The sequence below is a fragment of the Leopardus geoffroyi genome, chromosome A2 (genome assembly GCF_018350155.1).
Source record: "Leopardus geoffroyi isolate Oge1 chromosome A2, O.geoffroyi_Oge1_pat1.0, whole genome shotgun sequence".
NCBI lineage: Eukaryota > Metazoa > Chordata > Mammalia > Carnivora > Felidae > Leopardus > Leopardus geoffroyi.
The window spans coordinates 35,666,684-35,692,848 of record NC_059331.1 but is presented as its reverse complement, the minus strand read 5'-3'; the positions used below and the strand labels follow the sequence as shown (position 1 = coordinate 35,692,848).

The 26,165-nt window shown below is 40.9% G+C and overlaps 1 protein-coding gene across 3 annotated transcripts in view; it reads right to left on the bottom strand.

The window, feature by feature from the left end:
• The window catches only part of TAFA1 (TAFA chemokine like family member 1), a 513,047-nt gene that overhangs the window by 114,761 nt on the left and 372,121 nt on the right, over positions 1-26,165 (bottom strand). For 2 of the 3 annotated variants that reach the window (XM_045493478.1, XM_045493479.1), the window contains one exon: positions 6,908-7,048. In XM_045493478.1, coding sequence (XP_045349434.1) covers positions 6,908-7,048 — 141 coding nt within the window. The remainder of the gene's footprint in view (positions 1-6,907; positions 7,049-26,165) is intronic. The other variant, XM_045493480.1, reaches the window with a different exon arrangement.

Genomic DNA, 26,165 nt, shown 5'->3' with positions numbered 1-26,165 from the left:
TAATTCAGAAATTATACCTAGATGTGCCACAATTTTACTAATGATCCTTTAGTAGACCCTCTTCAATAACAGTGGGATCTCCCTTCAGAAATGCCTCTTGATGAAGCCAACTGAGCTCACCGTCCCATCTATTAAACAAGCTGGAGTCTGCCTTGAAAGAACAAAGCAGGCTTCGAACAGAGACAGTAATGAAGGGACCACAGACTGTTGCTGTGCCATCCCGATCCACCACAGCAATTCATTATCTTCGTATTTCATTGTGTGGACAAGTAACAAATGGCGGAACCAAAATAGGTCATCTTCCCTTGTTCTCGAAAACGGTTAATATTTGTGAATAAAAATAAGGGCTTAAGCTTTTTCATACGATGTTTGCTCTGGAAGGTCCCTAGATGATTTCCAAACTGCAGCTGAGCCTGACATGTCACAGAGATATTATAAATCACATACCACCAAGACCCGTTGTGCGATGCTTGGTTAGCCAGTCTTAGGAAAAACACTGAGCTACTGGCATAGGAATTATTAGTCAGTCTCAAAAGACCTAAGAGGAATTCCTAGAAACAAAAACAAAAACATAGTCCATAACGTCCATACCAGCATGGCCCAAAGTCTGTTTCATGGAACATTGGGTCTACAGGATATGAATAAGTGTTGAATAGAAAAAGGTTCTCTAGTCAAGGAAGTTTGGGACATAATGGGTCAAAGTTGAACAAGTTTCTTGTCTACAGAACTTCTCAGAGCCTTTAATATGCTATCGTATTTTGAATGGCTAGGAAGGGGTTATTATATGCAGTATTTCTCATATATATTTCATAACATTCTACAGAAAACTGTTGCTGAATTTCAAATTTCCTTCAGTTATCAGACCTTTTTCTCGACCGTGGCTGCCTCTAGGGAATGTGTTGGTATGTGGTCAAGAAACTTTTATCATGTTTTTTCTAAAGAAGCAATCTCCAGAAGCTATTTTTACAGATATTCTGGTTCTAGAATCTCTTATCATGCAACTTGAAAAAAAACATTCAAAGTCTCAATCTACCAAGTAGATTTCATTTTGTTAAAATTAGTCATAACTGTGAGAGTGAATACAAACAATTGTTTGGACAAATGAATAAAGCTATTTCATAGGTAGATGTTTAATATACCTTCTAAGCACTCATTGTCTCATATCTCTTTTACACCTCTTTTTCTCTGACTCCCCCTTTCCTCCTCCCTCTTTGTATGTCCTCTCTCACTGTCTGTCTCCTTCCCTGTACGTCTATCTGTTTTTCTGGGTCTGAATATCTGTGTATCTTTCTTTCTTGCTTGCTCTTATCTTAAAGGTTATGTATGATGAGCCAGCAGTAAAATGTCATCTCATATTGTGGGTTTTTGTCTTCACAGAAATAGGCAGGAATATGATTACTTTTCCATTACATTAACTGTACACAAAGCTTAGTTACAAACAAAAAATCTGGGATTTCCATAGCTGTCAAAGTTAGGAAGTTCTGTGATGTAAGCTAGTCGCTTCTGGCCAGTATCCAGTATTTATATACTGGATATATATTTATATACTGTCGTCTTTATAGACGACAATAGCAGACAATGTTTGTAGCAATCAGTCATAGAAATGGTCAGAATTCACACTGAATGAAAAGGAAAGGCCTATGAACTTATCATGTAGACTCTTCTTAATAAGATTGATGCCAAAATCTACAGAGAGTTAAAAACCCTTCTCTACAAACTAGTACTTGAATGATTTTTTTCACATTTACAGTGCATGAGAATAAAATCCTAAAGAGAGAAACCCACATGAAAAATTCCCCATAAAATAGTCATTTTATGCCACTTCCCCATCTCCATGACACTTCAATCATTCCATAGAACAGAAATCATTATTTATAAAAATGCTTCGAATTGCTCAATGACTACAACCTTAGAAAGGGCAATTAATCAATCCTCTCTGACACAGAAAGGGAAGGGGCAGGTATGGTCCAAAGGACTGGATGTTTCTGAAAGTCTGCACATAGTTGGGCTTCCCCCCTCTTCTCACCTAGAGATTTTGGTATCTCGCAAGAAAGGCTTTGGAAGGGAACGTGTGTTTATGTTACATCCTTGTTTGCCCACACTTGGTAAATAGGGCCCTGGAGTCAGACAGCCCGGGATGGATTTCAGGCTCTGCCACTATTGGCTGCGTGATGGTTAGCAAGTCACAAAATCTCTGTGCCTCAATTTTCTGACAGGCAAAAGGGAAGGAGACACCTTCAGGGGTTGGGGTTAGAGTTAAATGAATACGGAGATTTGAAAGACTTGAATCATACATACATGGTGAGCCTTCAGGAACATATTAGCCATTAATTTTTTAAATGTTTATTTATTTTGAGAGAGAGAGAGAGAGAGAGAGAGAGAGAGAGAGAGAGAGAGAATCCCAAACAACCTCCATGCCCAGCAAGGAACTCAAGAGGGGCTCGAACACACCACCTTGAGATCATGACCTGAGCTGAAATCAAGAGTCAAATGCTTAACCAATTGAGCCACCCAGGCACCCCGCCATTATTTTTATTATTGTTAACAATGATAGTGAGGAAGGTGCCTTCCTTTCGGGTTAGAGAATACTTAACAAGACACAAGAGGGTGTGAATCAGGGTGTAATGATTTAATATTTGGTCAGAAAAGTGCTAGGCACAAATCCAAGAGCATGACACTTTAAAAAGTCTTTATACATATCACAAAATTGAATGTTAGTGTTGAGAGTTTCTTTTGGTATTTTCACTTATTAGGTGATAGAATATACTTTTTAAACTCAAAGGCCACTATTTAAAAAATTTTCCCAATATCCTATATTCTACTTTTGAATAAATTGCTAAGATTACGCTGCAAATGTATGTCCCATTTTAAATCATCTGGTCTCCGATTTTGAATAATACAATATATGCTTATTTTAAAATCATAGCTGTTTGTCGGGTTTTGAAAATGCTATGGAAGGCAAGTGACCTGTAATTTCAGAGGAAAGTAAATAACAGCAATTGGAATGCTTACATGGGAAATGCGCTATGTACAACAGAATATATTCAGGACAAATATGGTGTATGGGTTGTCAACTACTGTTATGGGGAGAAGCTGGTTTCCATCCATTTTTAGACTTAGAGAAGTGTGCCAAACATTATAAATATGCCAAAGTGGAGGAAATAGAACAATCATTTATATCCACCTCTGAAGCCCCATGTAGTTATTAACAATAATGTTTTTGAAGAATATGTTTTAAATTGGGAAACGTTCACCTCATGTTAAAGGAAACAAGCTGTTGATAAAAAGCACTGTAACATTTTAGTTCAATAAAATACGTACCACTTGAGTTTCTTTTTAGTAATGGGTTAAGCCAAAGGGGACATATACATGTTTTCTTACAAAGTAACGATAATCTCTGAGCAATAATATCCTGTGTGATTTTAAGGTATGGATTATTTCTGTAGTTTTCAGAATTCCTATAATAAACTTGAATTCCTGAAGATGACTTACCAGCATTAGTGATCTCCAGGATAATCAGTGAGAAGCAGTTTTAGGAAAAGGTTGGCACTAAAATGCTACCGTGTTTGATTATAATGAAGCACAACTTTGTGAAGCAATGTGTTCTTCCAAGTATTACCCACACTTATTAGTAAGATAGGAAACAGATGCCATCATTCTGCAAGCACTTCATGGGAATCAGACATTATGCAAAACACACTTGACTTCCTTAATCCTCATCCCAAACTAGAGAAGTAGAAACAATTACCATCTCCATTTCAGAGCTAAGGAACAAGTAACAAGCGTATGTGACTTGCCCAAGGTAATTCGATTAGTAATTGGTGTAGCTGAGTTCCACTCATGTCTGTCTAATGGCACAGCTCGTGATCGTAATAACTACACTGGAATGATTATTAGTTTATATATATGCTTCATTTTTAATTTGCATGAGGAGATTTGGCCCATAAAAATAATTTTTTAATAGCTACTTATGTATCTTGAGAGAGAGAGTAAGTAGGAGCAGGGGAGGGGCAGAGGGAGAGAGAATCCCAAGCAGGCTCCAGGCTCAGTGCAGAGCCTGACATGGGGCTCAATCTCATAACCATGAGATCACAACCTGGGTCAAAACCAAGCTCAACCAACTGAGCCACCCAGGCACCCCCATAAAAACAATGTTGGCCAGAGTAACATGTAGACTTTACTCTGATGTGCCAACGGAGTCAAGGATTTTGGAAGAGCGGAATGCTTTAGAAAATATAAATCATCAGCTTGATCCTATAGAATACTCTATATTTTATAGACTTTTGCTTGGAAGATAGGGACTAATAGCCCTCTTGCCTGAACCTACCTCCTTAAAGGATTCAGAGTTTCCAAAGTCAAGCACACTTGTTCCGACAGACAAAATATTACCATCATGTGCTTTAACTTCTCATAGAAACTTAGGGCCAGATGCCATTTCCCCCTCTGCCAGCATAAACAATGTATTGTTCTTTGTGTCTTACATCCAAATCCTGAAGGCAATTCTATTTCTAGATCATTAGAGATAAAAATGAACTGGAAACAAAATGGAGATTTATAGCGAACAGACTCGATGTTTTTTTCTTTGGCAGACAATGTGAGAAACTATCACGGTTTTACAATATTTATTGGCTTCAAGGGCCAAGAGTTTCCTCCTGCAAGTAAGAAAAGCAGCATTTCTAGTCTAGCTGCTTGCCTTTCCTGCACTGGAGGTACCTTGCCGTGTTGACTGCGATCTACAAGAAATAAATAATCATAGCGCAGGTTTTCAACCTCAGCTCCATTGACGTCCGGGGCTTGATAATACTTTGCTGTGGGCGCTGGCCTGTGCACTGTAAGATGTTTCACAGCATCCCTGGCTTCTACCCATCAGATGTGAATAGTACCCCCATAATTGCAACAGATGTCTAGGCCAAAAAATGTCTCCAAATAGTGCCAAATGACCACTGAAAACGCCTTAATTGAGAACTTACTGATCATAGTATATTCCCAAACTTGGCTTATCCACATCCTTTGGAAAAAAGAAAAAAGAAAAGCTTCGTACATGATGGGCAGCTGTACGTGCCACATGTATGGCTCTCTGGCTATGGCTGATTGGGCAAAGGGTGACACATGACCCAGGCTGAGCCAGGTATGTTTTGTCTTTTTGGAGAACACATTTAAAACACAGGAACTGAGTCAAATATTTTTGGGCTGTATTGTGATCCCCATGAGATCAGAGTTGGCACCATGGAAATAAGAACTTGATGCCAGCTCCTAAGCTATGGGGGTTCAAAAGCTAAAATCTTGGAAGAGGGAACCAGTTCACACGGAGAAAAATAAGGAGAACAGAGATCAGAAAAATGTGTGTCCCATGAACAAAGAAAACAAGATGGCTTCCACTTGAAGGATTTATGAATTGAATCCCATGAGGTTTCCTATAACTGGGCTCCCCAGGATTCTTCCATTTTCTTAAAAAACAACTTTACTTGGTGTAGCTTGAGTTTGTTTCTCTTTCTAACCACATAATAATGAAAATAAATAACACAAGTCAGTCTAGAAGGTGTCCTGCTCTGTCTACATTCTAGAGGTACAACCAGGGATCCTAAGCCAAGAGATTCAGGGTCTAATTGCTGTTGTGTGACCCTGAGCAGGTGACTCACTTCTCTGAGTCCTGATTTTCTTACTGAAGAATTTCAACATCACCTCACACTTGGCTCTAAAATTATGAAAGATAAAGATGGGGAGAGATATTTGTGGTCCTTGTGAGCCTTGGCTCAACTATTAGGACATACAAAGTTGTTTTAAAGATGGTGGCCAAGACTTGGTATTACAGTTAGTTACTCTAGGCTTAAGAGTCAGTCAAGCTACAACCTGTCAGCCATGGGACCAATGGAACATTACATAACCCTTCTAAGCCTCTGTTTCTTAAGGTCTGAAATGGGAGGAAAAATGTATCTGTCTCAATGATCCCGGTCTTCTGGCCTTCAAGTCCTGATAGTTCACTCCCACACTGAATGGAGATGACTTCACTAACCAATATGATGTTGTAGAAACAATGAAGGGTAACTTCTGAGGTTAGATTATGAAAGAGAACGTTATTGTGGCTTCTATATTGTTCTCTTGGATTACTCACTCTGGAGGAAGCCAGTTGCCATGTTGTGAGACACTGAGCTCCTCTGCAGAAGACCACACAGCAAGGAAGTGAGTCCACATGCCAACAGTCTTGTGAGTGAGCCATCTTAAAACCTTCCTCCAGCAGCAGTCAAGCCTTTAGATCTTGACTGCAACTACATGAAATGCCCTGAGCCAGTCACACACAGCTCAGTTGAATTCCTGACCCACAGAACTTGTGAGGTAATGTTTGCTGTTTAAAGCTGCTAAGTTTGAGGGGATAATTTGTTACACAGCAGTAGGGAACTATTATAGGATCGTTGGGAGGTGTAAATAAGATAATGCATGGTAAGCGTTTAAGACACTGCTTGGCATATCGTAAGCATTCAAAGCATCTCTATTTGTTTACGAATGTGTGTGATAAACCCAGAGCAGTGCCTGGCATATAGTAAATGCTTGTTATATTTGCATTGAGTAAATGTTAGGTTGTTATCTTTAGTACTATCGTCACCGTCATCATTATGTATAACCTCATCTAAAATTACTTCCCAAATGAATGGGGCCCTCCAATTTCTTGACTTGAAAAAGTACTGTACCTTAATCTCTAAGAAAACATTAAAATAGAGCTATGTGACAATTCCAAAGCCAGAGAAACAAGAATTCAAAGTCTGCTGAGGACAGGCATTTGTACAGCCGTCTAACTCTTTGGATGCACCTTGTTCGTTATCCTGAACCGTAGATGAAACAAAAAATATTTATTATGCGCAGGGAACACCTCCATAAACACCTAAGGATAGATGTAAAACTGGCTACTTACCATCGACGCAGGAAGGTCTGTTTCTTGTCGTTCCAGCCACTTTTCCAGGCAGACAGGAACACTTTACTGTTTGTGACCTCTCCTCGATTCGATTCTTATTACAACATCTGTGTGCAGCTATCACTTCACATGTCCCTCCTTCTGGCAAGACAGAAAGAAGAGGGACACTGATTAGAAATAAATCAGGGGCCATTAAAGCCTGTGGGGGTACACGTGGAGGGGTTGGGGAGAGTAAGAGAAATTACAGGAAAAGTTTCCAGGAAGTATAATTACTGTGGGATTCTCTCTCACCCTCTCTCTGTAACATCGATACACACATGTATACAAGATTCTATAGTAGGTACGTGCAGTCCTGCAGAAGACGGGTAGTACAGCCCTATACTTCAAATGCACCAAAGACCACCAATGAATAGTGCTCAAGAGGCAACGATTCCGGGCTGTATATACTGAGAAGCGGTGAACCAGGGAATGCCTGGCGCTAACACAAAATAAAGAGTCTATCTGATTTAAATGCATTATATTTTGGGAGCTCAATCCTATGTTATCTTTCCATTTAGAATTCTCTGAGCTCCCGCTTAATGACAAGCAACTGACACTCCAGTGATACAGAACCAGCGAATTAGCTCTCCCGCCCAATGCCCGCCTACTCTCAAGGGGGCTGAATAGAAAATCTAGTTGGGGAGTCATTTCCCAAATCCAGATCTCATCCAAAAAATGATAGAAAGAATTGCTGGAGAAAATAGGTATGTGCTTTAAATGGCATCTCAAATTACAGAGCTAGGCATATGGCTTCACTTAATTGTTACAGGTCAGCCATGCATTCAACATTTATTGGCAACCTAATGTATGTCACTCTCCACTAGGTTCTTAACAGGTGCACTGCTGGGTCTGTCTAAATGTTGGTGAGCATTCAGGTGGGTCTTGCCAGCCTGTAGGATAGCTCTACAGGGACACTAAAGATACTCCAAGTACCCAGAAACCAGAAATTAACTTCCCCAGTATCAAGTTTTATGTTACGAAGAATGTTTTTTATTTCACAAGAATGGACCCGTAACATTTAGGATCCAGTTGGCATAAATTCAGCAAGTATGTGTTAAGCAACCACTATATACAAGTCACTGTGTGATAAATTGTTAGGGACATGGGTTCAGCCCACACACAGGGGGCACTTAGGAAACACTGGAGAGAAGGAGAGGAGGGAAGGAAGACAGAAGTCAGGAAAGACTTAAGACATGGCCCCATCCTACCCTGAGAACCCACAAAATAATGTAATGATTCTCAAGGCAGGGCTGGGGATGGGGTGATTTTGCTATTTGCCCTCTCCACCAGTGATATTTAGTAAAGTCTGAAGGTATTTTATTTGTCATTGCTGGTGGAGGGTAGGTGCTACAGACATCCAGCAGGTGAAGGCCATGGATGCTGCTAAACAACTCACAATGCACAGGATAGATCCCACACCAAAGAACTATCTTTCTCAAAATGTCAAGAGTGCCCAGGTTGATAAACCCTGGTTTAATAGGAAAGAAGCAAAAGAACCTCTGGTTCAAGTGAAACTAATTCTACCTCCTCTCACTGGCAGGAAGAGCTCGGGCTTTTGAGCCAGCCAGTTTTCGTCTGCATCTCAGCTCTGCCTCTTACTGTGTGCTTCAGTTTCTTCATCTGTAAAATGGTAAAAATAGTAACACCTGCCTCAAACGGTTGCATGAGTGCACACCAAGATAACACGATGTAGAGGGGTGAGCACTGAGCCTGACACACGGCTGAATGTCTGTATATGCTACCTATGACTATATCTGGTCACATTTATACTTCCTTGGCAATTTCCTCCTCCTTTCTGCCTCAGTGACTGTGCAAAGATGGCGTGTCCTAGAATACTTCCTCCTACTTCCTATCCTTCCACCCTCCACCCACAACTCAAATGTGTTCACTCATGAACTCTTCTCTGAACTAAATGCAAAGGTCAGTTCCTTTAAGAAAGCGTCCTCACTGCTGCCACTGCTCATTCTCTTAGCACCCTACGCATTGCGTCACACAACTGTAACCACACGTCTGTGACCGCAGGCAATTTGAAAGCTTGGCCAGGGCCCAGGTTAGCCTTACTGTCAACAAGCGCTGTAGGTACACTATAATTGTTGGTTGAATGAATGAAGAAGGAAGTTCATTACCTAAAATTAACACCATAAGGCAAGTAGCAATTTCTGTGGATATAGGCCAAAGGGGAGACCCATTTGTTTTTGAAGACTTCGAAAGGCTTCTTCTTCTTTTTTTTTTTTTTGAGTATCAAAATATTTACTTATTTATTTATTTTATTTTTTAAAGATAATTTGTTGTCCAATTGGCTAACAGACAATGTGTAAAGTGTGCTCTTGGTTTTTGGGGTAGATTCCCATGGTTCATCGATTCCATACAACATCCAGTACTTATCCCAACAAGTGCCCTCCTTAATGCCCATCACCCATTTTCCCCCTCTCCCCCAACCCCCTATCAACCCTCAGTTTGTTCTCTGTATTCAAGAGTTTCTTATGGTTTGCCTCCCTCCCTCTCTGTTTGTAACTATTTTTTTTCCCCTTCCCTTACCCCATGGTCTTCTGTTAAGTTTCTCAAGATCCACATATGAGTGAAAGCATATGGTACCTGTCCTTCTCTGACTGACTTATTTCGCTCAGCCAAATTATTGAAAGGCTTCTTAAGTTGTGAGTTGAAAGGGAGAACTTCAGCAGGCTATGATGAAGGGAAAGCATTTCACTAATGTGAAAGGTCACAGCCTTTTTTTAGAACCACGTTTGAATTAATATAGAATTGTCTTAGGTTTATAGAAAATTTGTTAGGATAATACTGCCAGTTCCCATATGCCACACCCTATTATTTCCTATTTCTATTCTGCTAATGCTAACATCGTATATTAGTATGCTGTATTTGTTACAATTAATGAACCAACACTGATACATTATTATTAATTAAAGTCTATGCTATATTCATATTTTCTTAGTTTTTACCTAATGTCCTTTTCTGTTCCAGGGTGCATTCCAAGATGCCACATTACATTCAGTTGTCATAGCTCCTTAGGCTTCTCTTCGTTATGATAGTTCTCTATCATAGTTTCAGACAGTCCTTCCTTTTTGAGGACTTTAATAGCTTTGAGAAGTGTTGCTCAGGTATTTTGGAAAATGTCTCTCAGACGGGATTTATCCGATTCTTTTTTTTTTATGATTACACTGAGGTTATGTGTTTCTGGAGGAAGACCACAGAGGTAAAGGGCACATACTATCAGCATGACTTACCACTCTTGATGTTGACCTTGATCACCTGGCTAAGGCAGGGCTGGTCAGATTCCCTCCAGATAACATCAGTCTCCTCCTTGCCTTTCCATACTGTCCTCTTTGGAAGGAAGTCACTATGTACAGCCCACACTTAGGGAGTAGAGAGTCAGGCTCCACCTCTGTGAGGTTGAGGCATCTACTAAAATTACTGGGAATTGTGCATGACAGATTTGTCTCTTCTTTTTCATCTATTTACTTAATCATTCATATCAGTATGGATTCAAAGATGTTTATTTTACACACTGGGTTATAACCCAACACTACGTTATTTATTTTCTTGCTCAGAATGCTCCAGTTTTGGCCACTGTGAGTCCCTTCAGTTGGTTGTTGTGTTCTGTCTCCCCATGTTGCTTGCCCCTCACCTTTTTTTTTTTTTTTTTTTTGAGCACTTTCTTACTTTCTGACTCTACAAGATGCCTTAGGCTCATCTTGTATATTTCCTGTCCCAGTCCTATAACCAGTCATTTCTCTAAGGAGCTGGTCGGGGCATTAAAAAATATTTTAGAGGGGCGCCTGGGTGGCGCAGTCGGTTAAGCGTCCGACTTCAGCCAGGTCACGATCTCGCGGTCCGTGAGTTCGAGCCCCGCGTCAGGCTCTGGGCTGATGGCTCGGAGCCTGGAGCCTGTTTCCGATTCTGTGTCTCCCTCTCTCTCTGCCCCTCCCCCCTTCATGCTCTGTCTCTCTCTGTCCCCAAAATAAATAAACGTTGAAAAAAAAAATTAAAAAAAAATATTTTAGAGTAGATGAACTAAGGACCTGACATAGGATTAAACTGGAGAGATCTTCCTTCTCCAGAAAGAGTATTCAGTGTGATTCTGTTCGAACAAGGCACAAACGGGGATTTTGAAGCCAAGAACTGAAAGGATCTAGATATTGTTCAAGAGTGACTGACCATCCTGGCTGCTGTGTTAGGGAGGAATTGGAGAAGTGCAAGGTAGCAAAGCAGAAGAAACATAAGGCCAATACAAAATTTTGAGCAGGAAATAAGGGGGTTTGAACTTGGATCATGGGAAGAGGATCTCACTGTCACCACAAGCCCTTCATTGGGATGAGAGTTAATGAAACAATAGGGCTAATCACACATTACATTCTTTCACCCAGATAAGGGCAATTAGGTTGCTTTAACTTGTAATTGTCAGTTGTAAGTACCCTCAGTCAATTCAGTAATAGCTGGTTCTACACTTTATGAAAATACCACCAATGTTTAAGTCACCACTTGGCTTTAATGGAAGACTAGAGCAACATTTATGAATAAAAATAGCACAAGCCATAGAAAAGCTTCTAGGATAGATCTTGACTCTCATGTGATTTACAGTCAAGGCAGTGACAGACATGCCAAATCATCCAGATTGTTGTCCTGAATTAAATAATGTGGACAGGGAGGTGGCCACTGGAGGCCCAAAGCCAGTCTCTCCCAACACTCTTGTAGATGAGCCAAAGGAACAGTTCTGCACCAGCTAAGTGCTCATTGACACTGACTGGATTCTGATTGGATGGATGCTGGGCACTGTCCTTAGCACTTTACCCACACTACTGACAAACCTTGCAGCAACTATAAAAGGTTTTGCCCCTATTTTAGAGATGAAAAACTGAGACTCGGAGAGGTTGAATAACATGTCCCAAATTACACAAGCATGATTTGGGCCTGCTGGACCCCAAAAGTGCTTTTTTGCATCCTGTCACAAGCTGTCATTCTTTGGAAGTTCTTGCAAAAGGAAGTCTGAAGCTACGTTTAGGAAGCTTATCAAGGTTAAGTATCCAACTCACGCTTCCTCCTCGAATTATATTCTGACCTCATCTGCTCCTATCCTTCCTTCCATCTCTCTGTTCTAGGGACACTGGTCTTTCAAGCTATTGCCTCCAAATGGTAGGTGTGGTCCCTCTTGAGGGTTACTCTAAATTCAGGGAGGCACTGCTCTAAGAGGCTCCTCTGATCTTCTTGACAAGTTGAACTGTGCCCCACCTGGGACACTCTTTTAGCAAATCTGTTGGGCCTTCCCTTACTCTCTCCACATCTTTTCTCAAATGTCATTTGTTTCAGAGTTTCACTGGACTACCCTATTTAAATCATAATTCTCTTAGAAAGCGTTCATTATCTCCTTTATTTTGTTCCATGTCCTTATCTTCATCACCTCCTGACTATTTGTATCTTTCAATTACTGTAAGTAGTTTATTTATTTACCTTATTGCCTATATGCCCCCCAATCCCCTCAGAATATAATATCCTCAAGGACAAGGACCCTTATTGTCTACTTCTTAAACATTTAAGTGCATATTTCAATTTACTTGCAAAGTACTTCACAGATAGAAATAGGACTATTGTTATGCTGATTTTCTAGTGAGGAGGCAGACTTAGACCAGGCAAATGGCACAGCCACATAAATAGAGGTGATAACTATAGGAATATAGGAGTTAACCATTTCTTGAGTACTTACTATTTTCCTGACACCATGATAGACACATTATAAATCTTCCATTTCCTTTATGCTTATTAGAGCCCAATGAGGTTATGATTACCCCCATTTTACAGGGGACACAACTGAGATCAAGAACAGCTAAAAAAGTGGCCCACGTTTTAACTACCCAGATAACTATTATCTGGCCGCGTGTAGACCAGAGCCCAGATCTTCTGACCCCATATGCAGTGCTCTTTCGCTAGCCCCACTCGGGCATACATGCTGACATTTCTGTGAAAAGGGGAGGGGAACTCAGAGACTGGGAATTGACAAGTGCTCCATTTGCATTAAAACCTTGTGTATAAAGTCAGTGACCCCAGACCACGTCTTCCGCAGGCTCATGGATGATGGATTTGCACACAGGAAGCCAGAGAGGTGTTGCTCTAAATAACAGGCTCACCTGATCTTGACAGCTTGAACTATAGCTTCATTTTACACTGACTGCTTAGGTAAGCCAATGTGGAATATGCAACCAGGTTCTGGAGCCCACAGGATGCTAAAATTCAGAAGATCTTATTGGACCTGTCATATCCAAATCTCCTGACTCCAAAGTTTTATATTTGTGACTGATCTGGCCACAGCCAACCAGAGCAAGTTAATCTATCCAGACCATGAAACCCTGGTCCAATGACTTGGGTTGACAAAATAAAAATATTAGATCTTTGACAGGAAAAGGCTCACTTGTATCTCTAGTCTTTTGCTTGTAAGTTTTTAAGTTATGCTTTTAGGGGCTCTATGAATTACTTAAGAGGGTTCACTTCTACTGGAGACAACGAGAAGCACCTCTAGTTGTTTTTGACATTGAGTACAAGAATCTATTTTTTAAATTTGAGATGGGGTAGGGGGAGAGGGGCAGAGGAGGGCGAAAGAGAAAGAGAGAGAGAATCTTAAGCAGGCTCCACGCTCACCATGGAGCCTGACACGGGAGTAGATCCCATGAGCCTGGGATCATGACCTGAGCTGAAATCGGACAATCGACTGAGCCACCCAGGCACCCCAAGAATCCATTCCTTAAAGGAATGCTTCTGCAAAGGAAAAAGTGGAAACAACTTTGTTTAGCTGATGATCAGCCCTCTAAAGCTAATATCAAATGATAAATATTATTGGATGGATGGACAGATGGGTGATTGAACAAAATGAATGATTAGTATGAGCTGGTCATGAATTTTTACACAGCCAAATAATATGTAACTTACTGTTTCTTGAGAAGCTTGGATGCCTTTGGTGTAGTAGTGTATAGTAAGATTGTAAGATCAACTTCCCCCTCCCAATTTCTATGTGTTTTTTACTTCTTGGCTATATAAGGAACCCACATTTACTTTGGTCTACCCAAGACACAATGAGAAACTGATCAAATCCTGTGAAATGAAATAAAATTCTGAACTTCTCTTATAACCATAGGGATAGAATTTTTCTATCAAGCTGGCTGCTTGAACAAGGGGACTGCAAACCAAAATATTCTTCAGGTTTGTCCCTGATGATGAAAAGGAAGAGTAAGATTTGTCATAACCCTTTCCGGAAACTAGAAAATGGTCCCTTTAAATCTATTTTATCTGCGATTTAAAGATTATCTAGTTAACTGTCCCTTCAAACCTAACTGCTAAGGTTATTGCAAACTCATAATGATAATATTTATCATGTAAATGTCTTCCAGACTTTTCTTTGGTGCCAATGCCAATCCATTCATAAATTCTATCTCAGTCCAAGTCAAAATGATTTCAAAATGATCTATCGCTGCTCACAGCAGTCATTTAAGTGCTCCGTAAATTGAACTTCCCTTTTTTTTTTTTTTGCTTATGGATTATCTGGAAAATGGCTTCTTACCTGGATTTCACCCAGCATCTGTAGATCTAGCACATAAGATAATGAGGTAACCTATTAGCTAACAGCAAAGAATGGGGCACAAAGAACAGTAGGAAGGTTTTCTGTACTCTTCAGAAATTTCCAGATTATTACTTGTATCATCACTTGACTTTGTCCATGGGAAAACATCTAAGATACAATATAAGAAATTAGCCATGGTTTGCCTGGGTGGCTCAGTCAGTTAACTGTCTGACTCTTGGTTTTGGCTCAGGTCACGAACTCATAGTTCATGAGTTTGAGCTCCACATCAGGCTGGCTATGTGCTGGCAGTGCAGAGCCTGCTTGGTATTCTCTCTCTCTCCCTCTCCCTTTCCCAACTCTCTCTCTCTCAAATAAACAAATAAACTTTAAAAAAATTAAAAAAAAGAAATTAGCCTCATATCCTAAATTGCACTTCATAAGGGGCCTCCTAGTTCTTTTAGATTAGAAGGTAAATGCAGTAATTACCCAGCTCACATGGGTCAATCCAAAATGTTAGATGTGTTAGATGAACATCTATTGCTCAGTTCTTCCTCTCCCACAAATTTTCTAAATGGGAGCCTTGCTTCTCACTCCATTTGTCCATTTCACCCCAGTGGCAATGGCAGCCCCCTGTAGGGAAGCTCTACGGGTCAGCTCTCCACTTTCCCTTCTGCTTTTTCTCTTGTGTTTGTCAGACCTCTGAGTACATTATCAAAACCTATTTTTAACAGGAAGAGAAAGTTTCTAATATCCAAAAACGGGGAGGGGGGGGGGAGACAGCATTTCAAGATTATTTCTGGCAGCAGCAACTCTCTCTGAGCTGGAGAAGTTGAAAAAAATGCCAAGCCCAATATGCTCCTAGCAATGATCCCTCCTTCCCAGCTCAATACATCACTGTCTTCCCCTGCACATGTGAGGAAACACAAAGAAGATGAATTGCTAAGGGTAACATTTCTCTTAAAAAGAGTCCCCACTGATGACAATTATATGTCAAGAATGAAAGGGATGATGAGGTTAGAAATGACTGGCAAGCAGATGGCTAAAAACTTGAAGGCTGCCATCATAAAACAGGGTTTGCTCCCGGAATGGTCATCTAACAGTGCTCATACCAAGCAACTGGATTGCTCTGGGCTACAAACTGGGTCAGCCACTTAAGAATGGGCACTTATGGGAAAATGCTATGTCTAATCCTTTTCATCTGCCAGGCAATTTGACATTCACTAGTATATTTTGGTGTTGATGGCTTAATGTCAATGACTAAGCATAGCCAAGTAATTCAAAATTATCACGACACTGGGTTTTCTGGGAAAGGAAATGCTAGAGGACAGTACAAAGTTACAAGAGAAGAAAATAATCTTAAAAATAAAAAGAGAGAGATTGTAAGTCTAAACCCTGTACTATATTTTTATTTTATTCTTTTTTTTTTTTTGCCCCCCATACTCATCATTAGGATCATCTTTAAGTATCCTTGAACCATACAGTGAGTTAGATTCCCCTGCTATATGATTCTACAACCTTACATAATTCTCCCACAATAATATCACAAAGTATTATTTTGGCATTTTCAAACGATGTCTTCCTTTTCCTATAAAGGGTGAGGGTAGCAATTTTTCTTTTTTATCACTCTATCCCTAGTACTTGCCTTAGAATCTGGTCCAGGTTTGGTCTGTAAACATTTGTTGAATAAATCTCTTCCCCAAAGCCTAGCTTTGGATCCCCATGGTATGATCTCTTAGCAAGCCTAAATTCTCCTTTGCAGTGTATCTCCCAATAAAAATGTTTGGTTCACTATGTGTCTATCCTGTTGGGCTAGATACTCCACGTGGCTGGGACCACATCTTGTTTACTTCTTTATCCTTAGTGCCTAGAATAATAGTATCACTTTTGCTAAATGATTGAATGATGAAGGAAGGAAGGAAGGAAGGAAGGAAGGAAGGAAGGAAAGAAAGAAGGAAAAAAAGAATGGAGGGAGGAAGAAAAGGGAGTAAAGAGAGAGGGAGGGAACAAAGGAAGGAAGGAAAAAAGTGAGGGGGAGAGAGAAAGTAAAAAAAGAGGAAATAAAAGAAGGGAAAAGAAGAAAGACTAATATAAATTAGTCATCTCTGGGGGACCTATTCCTATTTGGATATTCACTATGAGATCTTTTAAGAAAACAAACTTGAGTGATAGATGTAATTTTTGCAAAGAAATGACCTAATATACCTTCTAGAAAAATCTACTTGGAACTTTGGTTTGGGGTAGTGCCAAAAACGTACAAAAGACAAGCTTTTTATTATTCTAAGCAAAATGACTGGAAAATGAAATCGCAATTAAGAGTGATCATAAGAGAGGCACCCGGGTGGCTCAGTTGGTTAAGCATCTGACTCTTGATTTCGGCTCAGGTCATGATCTCATGGTTTGTGGGATGAAGCCTTGCATCAGGCTCTGTGCTGACAGTGTGGAGCCTGCTTGGGATTCTCCCCCTCTCCCTCTCTGCTCCCGCCCCTGCTTGCATGCATGCACACACTCTCTTTCCTCTCTCTCCCTGTCTCTCAAAATAAACACACAGACTTTAAAAAATAATAATAACTGTAAGAAAACTTGAGTCCTCATTAAGAGTTAAGCCAGGATATATCTGCTTATAGTTGAGGGCAACTTCTGGAGGAAATGAATAAAACATAGCAAGGAATGTTAACACAGACATAATTACTCAGATCCTTCCATTTTCATTTCATTGCAAATGGTTCCTTTCTTTAAAAGATGTTACGTAGGAGACAAAGCACAGATTTTTCTGAGATTACTTTTATAGGGCTTCTTGATCAAGACCTTATAAATAGCTCTCTTGGAATGTATGGTAGTGGCTGTCAGAAATGCATATTTAAGACTCTGTTAAAAATGCTTTATTGACCCAGTAGACTGGAAGGAAGCTCCAAGTGTCTTCGTCTGTAAATCACTGACAAGAGAGACACTAATGGATCCTTAAGCATGTTTTGGTCGAGGAGGGCAAAATGGCTGCTTGATTTGTTTATGCTTCAGATTAAACAAATTACCATCTCCTCCCTCCTAAGGCTCTGGGGTACAAAGAAGACAGATGAATGGAAGAAAAAAGAACAAATTCTGGGCTGGGAAGCCCTGTTTGAGGCAAAATAGCATAATGAATAAGATCGCAGATTCTAGAGCTAGGCTGCCAAAATTCAAGTCCTGGATCTGCTGCTTCAGATCATTTTGCATGCTATGCCTCAAGGTTCTTGTCTATAAAATGTGGATAATAATAGCATTAATTTCATAGAGTTGTTCCAAGGACTATGAGAGAGTATAAGAATTAAATAAGTATAGGCAGCTATAATAATACCTCATTAGGAGTAAGCTCTGAAAAGCATTCTGCTCTTAATAATACTATTGGAATCAGGATTATTACTGGGAAAAAATGTGACCCTTCTCATTGTTTCCCTCATTTCACTAGCATGGACCATTCCTCACACCTGTATCCCTACTCCCAGTCAGGACCACTGGGAAACATTTAGACCCCGCTATTCCCCTAAAACAAGATTGCTAAAAGTAATGAAATACTACAATGCACTTATCACCCACCCCCAAGATTTCTCCTTTATTTATTTTTTTTTAAGGAAGAAAATGGCTTACACATAGGATATGATGAAACTCTACTGCAAAAATTATTTTTAAGAACTTCTCTAACAACATGGAAACAAATTTTACCCAAAGATGTACCAATGAGCTTATAAGAAGAACACCTTTCAGTCTTTAGCATTCTTTAAATACTACACAACTTTTACTCTTTTTCCAGCAGGGATGCCTTGGATAGCATTAGAGAGGGCAAACCCCAGTAGTGGTTTGGATATCAGAGGATGTAAAATAAATAAGTTGTGTTCTACTATTTTTTAAGTTTATTTACTCATTTCAAGAGAGCGAGTGAGCAGGGGAGGGGTAGAGAGAGGGAGAAAGAATCCTAAGCAGGTTCTGAACTGTCAGTGCAGAGCACAAGATGGGGTTGAACTCACGAACCGTGAGATCATGACCTGAGCCAAAGTCAAGAGTCAGATGCTTAATTGAATGAGCCACCCTGGTGCCTCTCCACTATTTTGATGAAGGCAAGGGTTAAAAGGGAATGAGGATTAGAGGAGTAGCTATGTCCACTGGTCCCCTATAAGGTACAACTTTCTTCATCTAAATCCCACTTGGATCCCCCCAAGTCCTTTGCCTAAACCAAAATCACCGGTCCAGCTAGGTGGTAGGTTACCAGGTTTTCTTCTCTATTGCTAGCCTTCCAGGCTGGGAATGATAGGGCAACAATTTTTAGCAAACAGACAGGCAAACTTATTTCACACGAGCAACTCCTCTGATTATAATATTATAATAATTCCCCTAAAATTACGTGAAACACTGACCTTAAAGGTTGAATACATTAATATTTAAATATTTCAAATAACACAATATGGGTTACTAGCTGGATAACTAGGAACAAATCGTAATCTCTAACTTCTGGTCCTTCATAAAGAAAATGCCCAACTCTACAGGATATTAGGAGAATTAGAAATTGTGTATTAATATACCAAACAGCACTCAGTAAGCATACTATAAATAAAAGCTAACATTATTCTTATGACAAACATAAAAATATGAAACCCAGTTTTAAGAAATTTTTTTTTTCAACGTTTATTTATTTTTGGGACAGAGAGAGACAGAGCATGAACGGGGGAGGGGCAGAGAGAGAGGGAGACACAGAATCGGAAACAGGCTCCAGGCTCTGAGCCATCAGCCCAGAGCCCGACGCGGGGCTCGAACTCACGGACCGCGAGATCGTGACCTGGCTGAAGTCAGACGCTTAACCGACTGCGCCACCCAGGCGCCCCGAAACCCAGTTTTAAAGGCAACACTGGAGGCAGTTACTTCTCACAAGAATTTTGATAAAGGAAGAGAATTCTGAAAGGGTAAAAAATGGAAGAATTTGCCTTGCAGGCTCCAGAATGTCCTGTCAATGGTGGGTGGTCTGATATGTTGTCTATATTGAATCTTATCTGCTCCTATGTCTTTATTCATCTTTCTATTTGGGTTTCTTCCTGGCATTTATTTAATGGTATACAGATAGGAATACTCTCTGAGATGGAAGTCCAACAACAGTTATACACTTGTTTTATTCTCTTAAAATGAGATTCTTCCATTTTCCTTCACAGGTAAGTATGATGGATGTTAATAGGAACACGGGTGGTAATTATACATAAACTCCATTAGGAAAACATGAAAGTATACTCAACAAAATAAAGCAGGCAAGAGAATGACTCCAAATCTATCACCTCAAAGCCATGACTGTATTCTTGGACATGTCTTCCACAAGCTACACAACGCTAACAACAAAAATGCTGGTGCAACAACATTCCTGAGATGGCCGAGAAGCAAAGACAGGAAGACAGATACACCTTGAGTTAATCTAGGAAGAAAGTGGTTGTAAAATACTCTCCTCTGAAAGAAGTGATCTTACTAGAGGGTCTGATGCCCACCAGGGGGTCCCCCTGCTGAGTCAGAAAGCGATTTTAAACTACAAGTTCCTCCTTCAGTATCTGGAGGAAAACCACATGAATCTCCAACACACAATCCTACCTGAATTATCAGGCGTTGTGGAAATCTGTCCCACAAAAATAAAAAGTAGCATTTTGCATCTACTGAACTTTACAATTAAGGGTTTTGTCAGGGAGGGGTCTCTACCGTACCAAGGGCTGGCACTTTTTTTTTTTTTTAATTTTTTTTTTCAACGTTCATTTATTTTTGGAACAGAGAGAGACAGAGCATGAACGGGGGAGGGGCAGAGAGAGAGGGAGACACAGAATCGGAAACAGGCTCCAGGCTCTGAGCCATCAGCCCAGAGCCTGACGCGGGGCTCGAACTCACGGACCGCGAGATCGTGACCTGGCTGAAGTCAGACGCTTAACCTACTGCGCCACCCAGGCGCCCCAAGGGCTGGCACTTCTGTGAGTCCCAGGGGTTTGCACGTGGTACGATGGTAAGAGTCCAGTGTTTGGATGGGATTCTGGAGCTCTGTTGACTGGGTTGAAATACTGCCTTCCCTCTTGATTAACTGTATTTACCTAAGGAATATCACTTAAGCTTTTCGTTCTCAGTTTTATCATCTGTAAAATGGGGAAGATAACAGTACTTTCAGGATGAAGTTGTGGAGCGCTATGAAGCGAGTAAACACTGGCAAAACACTTGGATCAGTGCCTGAAGTATAAGAAAAATGCGATTTCCTCCTATTAATATTCTTGCTGTTGTTAGTTTTAGCTTTGGCAGCCAGCAGGAGCGCTAAATGACTCTCTCTGGCTCTCTTCCTCCTGGACTTATGCGTAGTTCTTAGTCGCCTTGTGGGAAGTGGGGCCATGTGACTATTTCTGTATTAATGAAAGTGACGTATCACTACCGTGATGACTTTTTAATTCCCTATGCAAGACTCGCCAAGGCTCTCTTCTTACTGGTGTGATAACCAGAAATATTAAAAAAATTTTTTTTAATGTTTCATTTTATTTTTGAGAGAGAGAGATGGAGAGAGACAGAATGCAAGCAGGGGAGGGGCAGAGAGAGAGGGAGACACAGAATCCAAAGCAGGCTCCAGGCTCCGAGCTGTCGGCATGGAGCCCGATGTGGGGCTTGAACTCACGAACCGTGAGATCATGACCTGAGCCAATGTCGTACGCTTAACAGACTGAGCTACCGAGGCGTCCCCAGAAATATATTTTTTTTAGTTTAAGTTTATTTATTTATTTTGAGAGAGACAGAAACAGCACGAGAGGGGGCGGGGCAGAGAGAGAGGGAGAAAGATGCCCAAGGGGGCTCTGCACCATCAGCGCAGAGCCCAACGTGGGGCTTTAACTCACAAACTGTGACAGCATGACCTGAGGTGAAACCAAGAGTCCGAGGCTTAACCGGCTGAGCCACCCAGGTGTCCCCAACCCAAAATATTTTAGGTCAGGGGTCAGCACGCTTTTTCTATAAAGGTCGAGATAGTAAATATTTTTGGTTTTGTAGGCTACCTGATCTCTGTGGCACCTACCAAACTCTGTTATTTTATCAGGCAAGTAGCCACGAACAATACTTACACCAGTGAGTGTGGCTGTATGCCAAAAAAATTTTATGTATAGAAACTGAAACTTGGGTTTCGTGCAATATTTATGGGTCACAAAATATTCTCCTTTTGAGTTTTTCTAGCCATTTAGAAACGTAAAGGCCATGCTTAGCTCATTGGCAGTATAAAGCAGATAGGATGTCTGGGTCAGAGTTTGCCCACCCCTTGGTTTTAGATGGTGGCTCCCCCAGCAATGCTAGTCCCTGAGTGACGTCTATCAACACAGCCCCACTGGTGAACCACAACAAGCATGCTGCCAGATGAAGAAATAAACCTTTGTTGTATGAGCCAATCAGATTTGGGGATGGTGAGTTGGTGTGGTTTAATGCGGCCTAATCCGACTAATAAATTACTCTTTAAGATGATTAAAGTAAAAGTAGTATATTACTCCCTTAAGAGTGTTTAAATAACTTCTATAAATATGTTTAATGGTAACTAGGGAGGCAGAATCTCCGAGGCTTTCACCCGTGAAATATGGTCTTTCAAATCTACGCTTTCCAGGGAGAACCAGAACAAGACAGAGCTTCCTAGTTTCCTCCGTGCACATACCTCACCTGAGCCAAGAATCTGGCCCTTGTCATCTTGATATTTTATTGGCTTCGCTGAGAGGTGATAATAAAAGTATATACTTATTTATATCATGAGACTGTGCCTCACGTTCACAGCCAGAAATCTCAGAAAACACACATTTCGGGGGAAAGCAGACAAACAGAAGCTCTGATTTGTGTTACACATTGTAGAAGTCATTAACTATGACTCAGGTAGAAAAACTTATTACTTCTCTTTTTGACAGTGATGACAATTTAATAGTATTTGACTCTACCGAGTTACATACAGCGTCCAGAGGCACTGAAAGGGACTGTTTATCAAGATGATAAACAAGGTTTCATTTCCTCCCTGGCTGCATGGATGTGATCAGAAGTCTAAGGCCATCCGAAATCACTTAGTCTGGCCACCAGGCAGACGTTAAGCTACTTGGGATCATCTGCGCTTGAAATGAGCTTCACTTAATGGACCTTCTCTAAGCCCATCAGCACCGAGGGAAGTATGTGTGCATGAGTGTGTGAGCACTGGGGCATACGGTGTGGACGTGAGGGCTGAGGGAAGGGTTTTAGTCCCACCAAAAACCCCATCCTCTGGGAATCTCATACTTACCAATTTCAAACCTCAGAGCTAGTTTTTCCTTCTGGGTTGGGTAAAGCAGGCTGGATACATTTTCAAAACGCTGGGAGCGTAGAACGGATTTGTATGGGTAGGTATAATAAGGAACGCTTAGAAAATAAGCATTTTTCTTAATGTTATTACTATTATTTTTGTTAGCTGTGGCAATGAATAAAGCCATTAGTCATTTCTACCCTGTGGAGTCCCCTGTTCCTCCTGTCTGCCCAGCAAACATTCCCACTCCCACTGGTGAATGCTTCTTGCTTTTCCATGAGAAGCCAACGGTCTTCATCCTCATTCCCACATCGTGGAGTTTTGAAGATGCTCCTTCTATCCCCGTCCGGGAGAAGGCACAAGACTTAGGACTTGCAAGGTGGATCATGCATTTTCTGGTGACCAAGGGATTGCCCCAAGCGTGGGTGCCTGGCCTAACCCACACACAATGGGAGCCAATCAGAAAATATTTATTCTTGGGAAAATAACATTTTTTTACCTCCATGGGTTTCTGATAAGAATTTGTAAATCTGGAGCTTGCCACGACCTTACTATCATGAGAGCAAAAGCACCAAATGAATGGAGTCAACACAGAGGGAAGCCAAGTGGAAAAGCATAGTGCTACTTGACAACATGGGTGATGTTACCTGATGTTACCTGGTGCCAGAAGGTAGAAGGTGAACCGTAATGAATACATGCCTGTTTTTTTAAAAAAAAAAAAAAAAAAAACAACTCAGGGGCGCCTGGGTGGCGCAGTCGGTTAAGCGTCCGACTTCAGCCAGGTCATGATCTCGTGGTCCGGGAGTTCGAGCCCCGCATCAGGCTCTGGGCTGATGGCTCAGAGCCTGGAGCCTGTTTCTGATTCTGTGTCTCCCTCTCTGTCTGACCCTCCCCCGTTCATGCTCTGTCTCTCTCTGTCCCCAAAATAAATAAACGTTGAAAAAAATTTTTTTTAAATAAAAAAAAAAAAAAAAAAACTCAGTGTGAACTTAGATTTTTTTGCTACTTGCAAAAAAAAGAGTCATGAAGTATAGTCCTACTAGGCATCGCAAGACTCCGTGTCGTGATTTTTTCTTCTTTGCTATAAACTTTGTTATATGAAGGACCCTATGTTAGGTGCTAAAACTGAAGTAGATCCCACCCTAAGGGCTCCTCGTTCAGGAAAGCCTTCCTAACTTCCCTGATTAGGTCCTTCGTATCTCCTCCTCCCCTTCCCAATGCTCGGAGCCCTGTGACCTTTTTCGCATCAGCACAATTACAACTGAATTTTACATGTGTTCAACAAATACGTTTCATTATTGCCTGTGTCCTCTAATTAGGAAAAAAGCTATATGAAGCGGGGGCCATAACTGTTTTCATTGATCATGTTGCCTTGAACGCCCAGCAAGTGCCTGAGGGTGGAAATCACTGCTGCCGACTCAACGCTTATTCTCTTCTCTTTCACAGAGCTAGACCAAGAATGTTGATCCGAGTGCCTAAATGCCCGCCCGTTCAAAAATATTTTTCCATTCTCCTTTCAGCTACGGATGGAAACACGACACAGTTCTTGCCAGTGGGATACAAATCAAAGTCTGGTGAGGCTACCTAGGAAAACTTTGTTTTCCAGACATATTAACTTCCTATTTACCATTTTCTGCTTCTTCCTCCCCAAAATGCAGGCTTGATGCTGGAACTATGGAAGCCATGGTGTGCCAATGAGAAAAAGCAATGCTTAAAAAAAAAAAAGAAGCCAAGAGAATCACAGAGATTTTAATCTTGAGAGTTTGGGACCGCTGAACCAATGTCATCAAAACTCTACTTTCAAACTTTTTTTTTTTTCCTACGTTCAAGCTTTTTATTGCATGAGAAAAAATAAACGGCCTGCTAATCTGTTTAACCCACCATTCGGTTGGGGTTTTCTGTCCCTTGAAACCTAATGTAGTTTTTAGTACAGTGTCACACATTAGGGTTTGGATAAACATTTGTCAAATGTATGAATAATGAAAGGAAGGGCGGGCCTTCGGCTTCAGAGATCTAGTCAGAGTGCTTAGACATGGAAAAAAAAATGAGTATTTCAAAACAAAAAGTAATAAATGTCCAGAGAGTTTAGGGATTGGTACTGGAGGTTTCGAAGTAACCAGGAGATACTTCCTTCAACCTAATGGACTAAGTAAGTCTTGGGGAAGTAGAAGTATTTGATTCAGGCCCTTGGTCCTTCAAAGACGACTTGTTTTCGGAGTGATGGGAAACACACATTTTAGGTAGTGAGGGCAAGTTGAATGAAGGCCGAAGGGTGGGCCAGTGACAGATTCTAGAGTGTCCCCTAGACTATAGAATGGAATACAGGAAAGGTAATAGGATGATACTCCTGTAACTAGGCTACATTATGTGGCAAGGATGATGTGATGCCACACCATGGTTATCTCTATCTTTATCTCTAGGTAAGATCTTGTTAGTAGACATTAGGGAGACCCTCTCTCCATTGCTAGCTTTGAAAAAGTTTACCTGGCAAAGAATTGCAGGTGGCCCCAATGAGCTGAGAGTAACCCCTGGCTGGGTGTCATACAACCACAAGGAGATGAATTCTGCCAACAACCTGAGGGAACTTGGGAGTGAGTATTTACTTACGTTACCCTCTGAGGAGGGTCTATGTGACTGTCATCTCATACCTACCCAGTGCATATTCTCACCAAGGATGAGGGATTAGTTAGGCAATTTCAGGCAAAAATGTCTACTACATTTGGCATTTGATTCCAGTTACTAGGGACATCTTCCAAGAATCAACAGCATCTATAAGATCTGTACAAATAAGAAAACATGTATTTTGCTCTTTAAGAGTCTGGTTCAGAGTTAGTAATTTTACTTAACTGAATCCAAACATAACTCTCTGTTCTATTTTAAGTTTACAAGCACGAGCAACAAGCTCCTTTTGAAAATCTTTACTTGCAGACTTAGTTCCTAGAAATTCACTGTGGTTTTATAACTACCCTGAGATTTCCTGGCTGGAATGCTGGCTTTATATCTTAGTAACTGGCAGATATTGACATGTCACTCTAAAGTTCTTGAACCTTAACGTAGCTGTCTATAAAATGGGGATAATGGAGACTATCACTTTCTGTACCTGAAATCCACTGTTCTTGCTAATCTATGACTCATTTCCTCTTCTTTGATTAAAAAGTTAATCATCGGGGCGCCTGGGTGGCTCAGTCGGTTGAGCGTCCGTCTTCAGCTCAGGTCACGATCTCACGGTCCGTGAGTTCGAGCCCCGCGTCGGGCTCTGGGCTGATGGCTCAGAGCCTGGAGCCTGCTTCCGATTCTGTGTCTCCCTCTCTCTCTGCCCCTCCCCCATTCATGCTCTTCCTCTCTCTGTCTCAAAAATAAATAAACATTAAAAAAAAAAAAAGTTAATCATC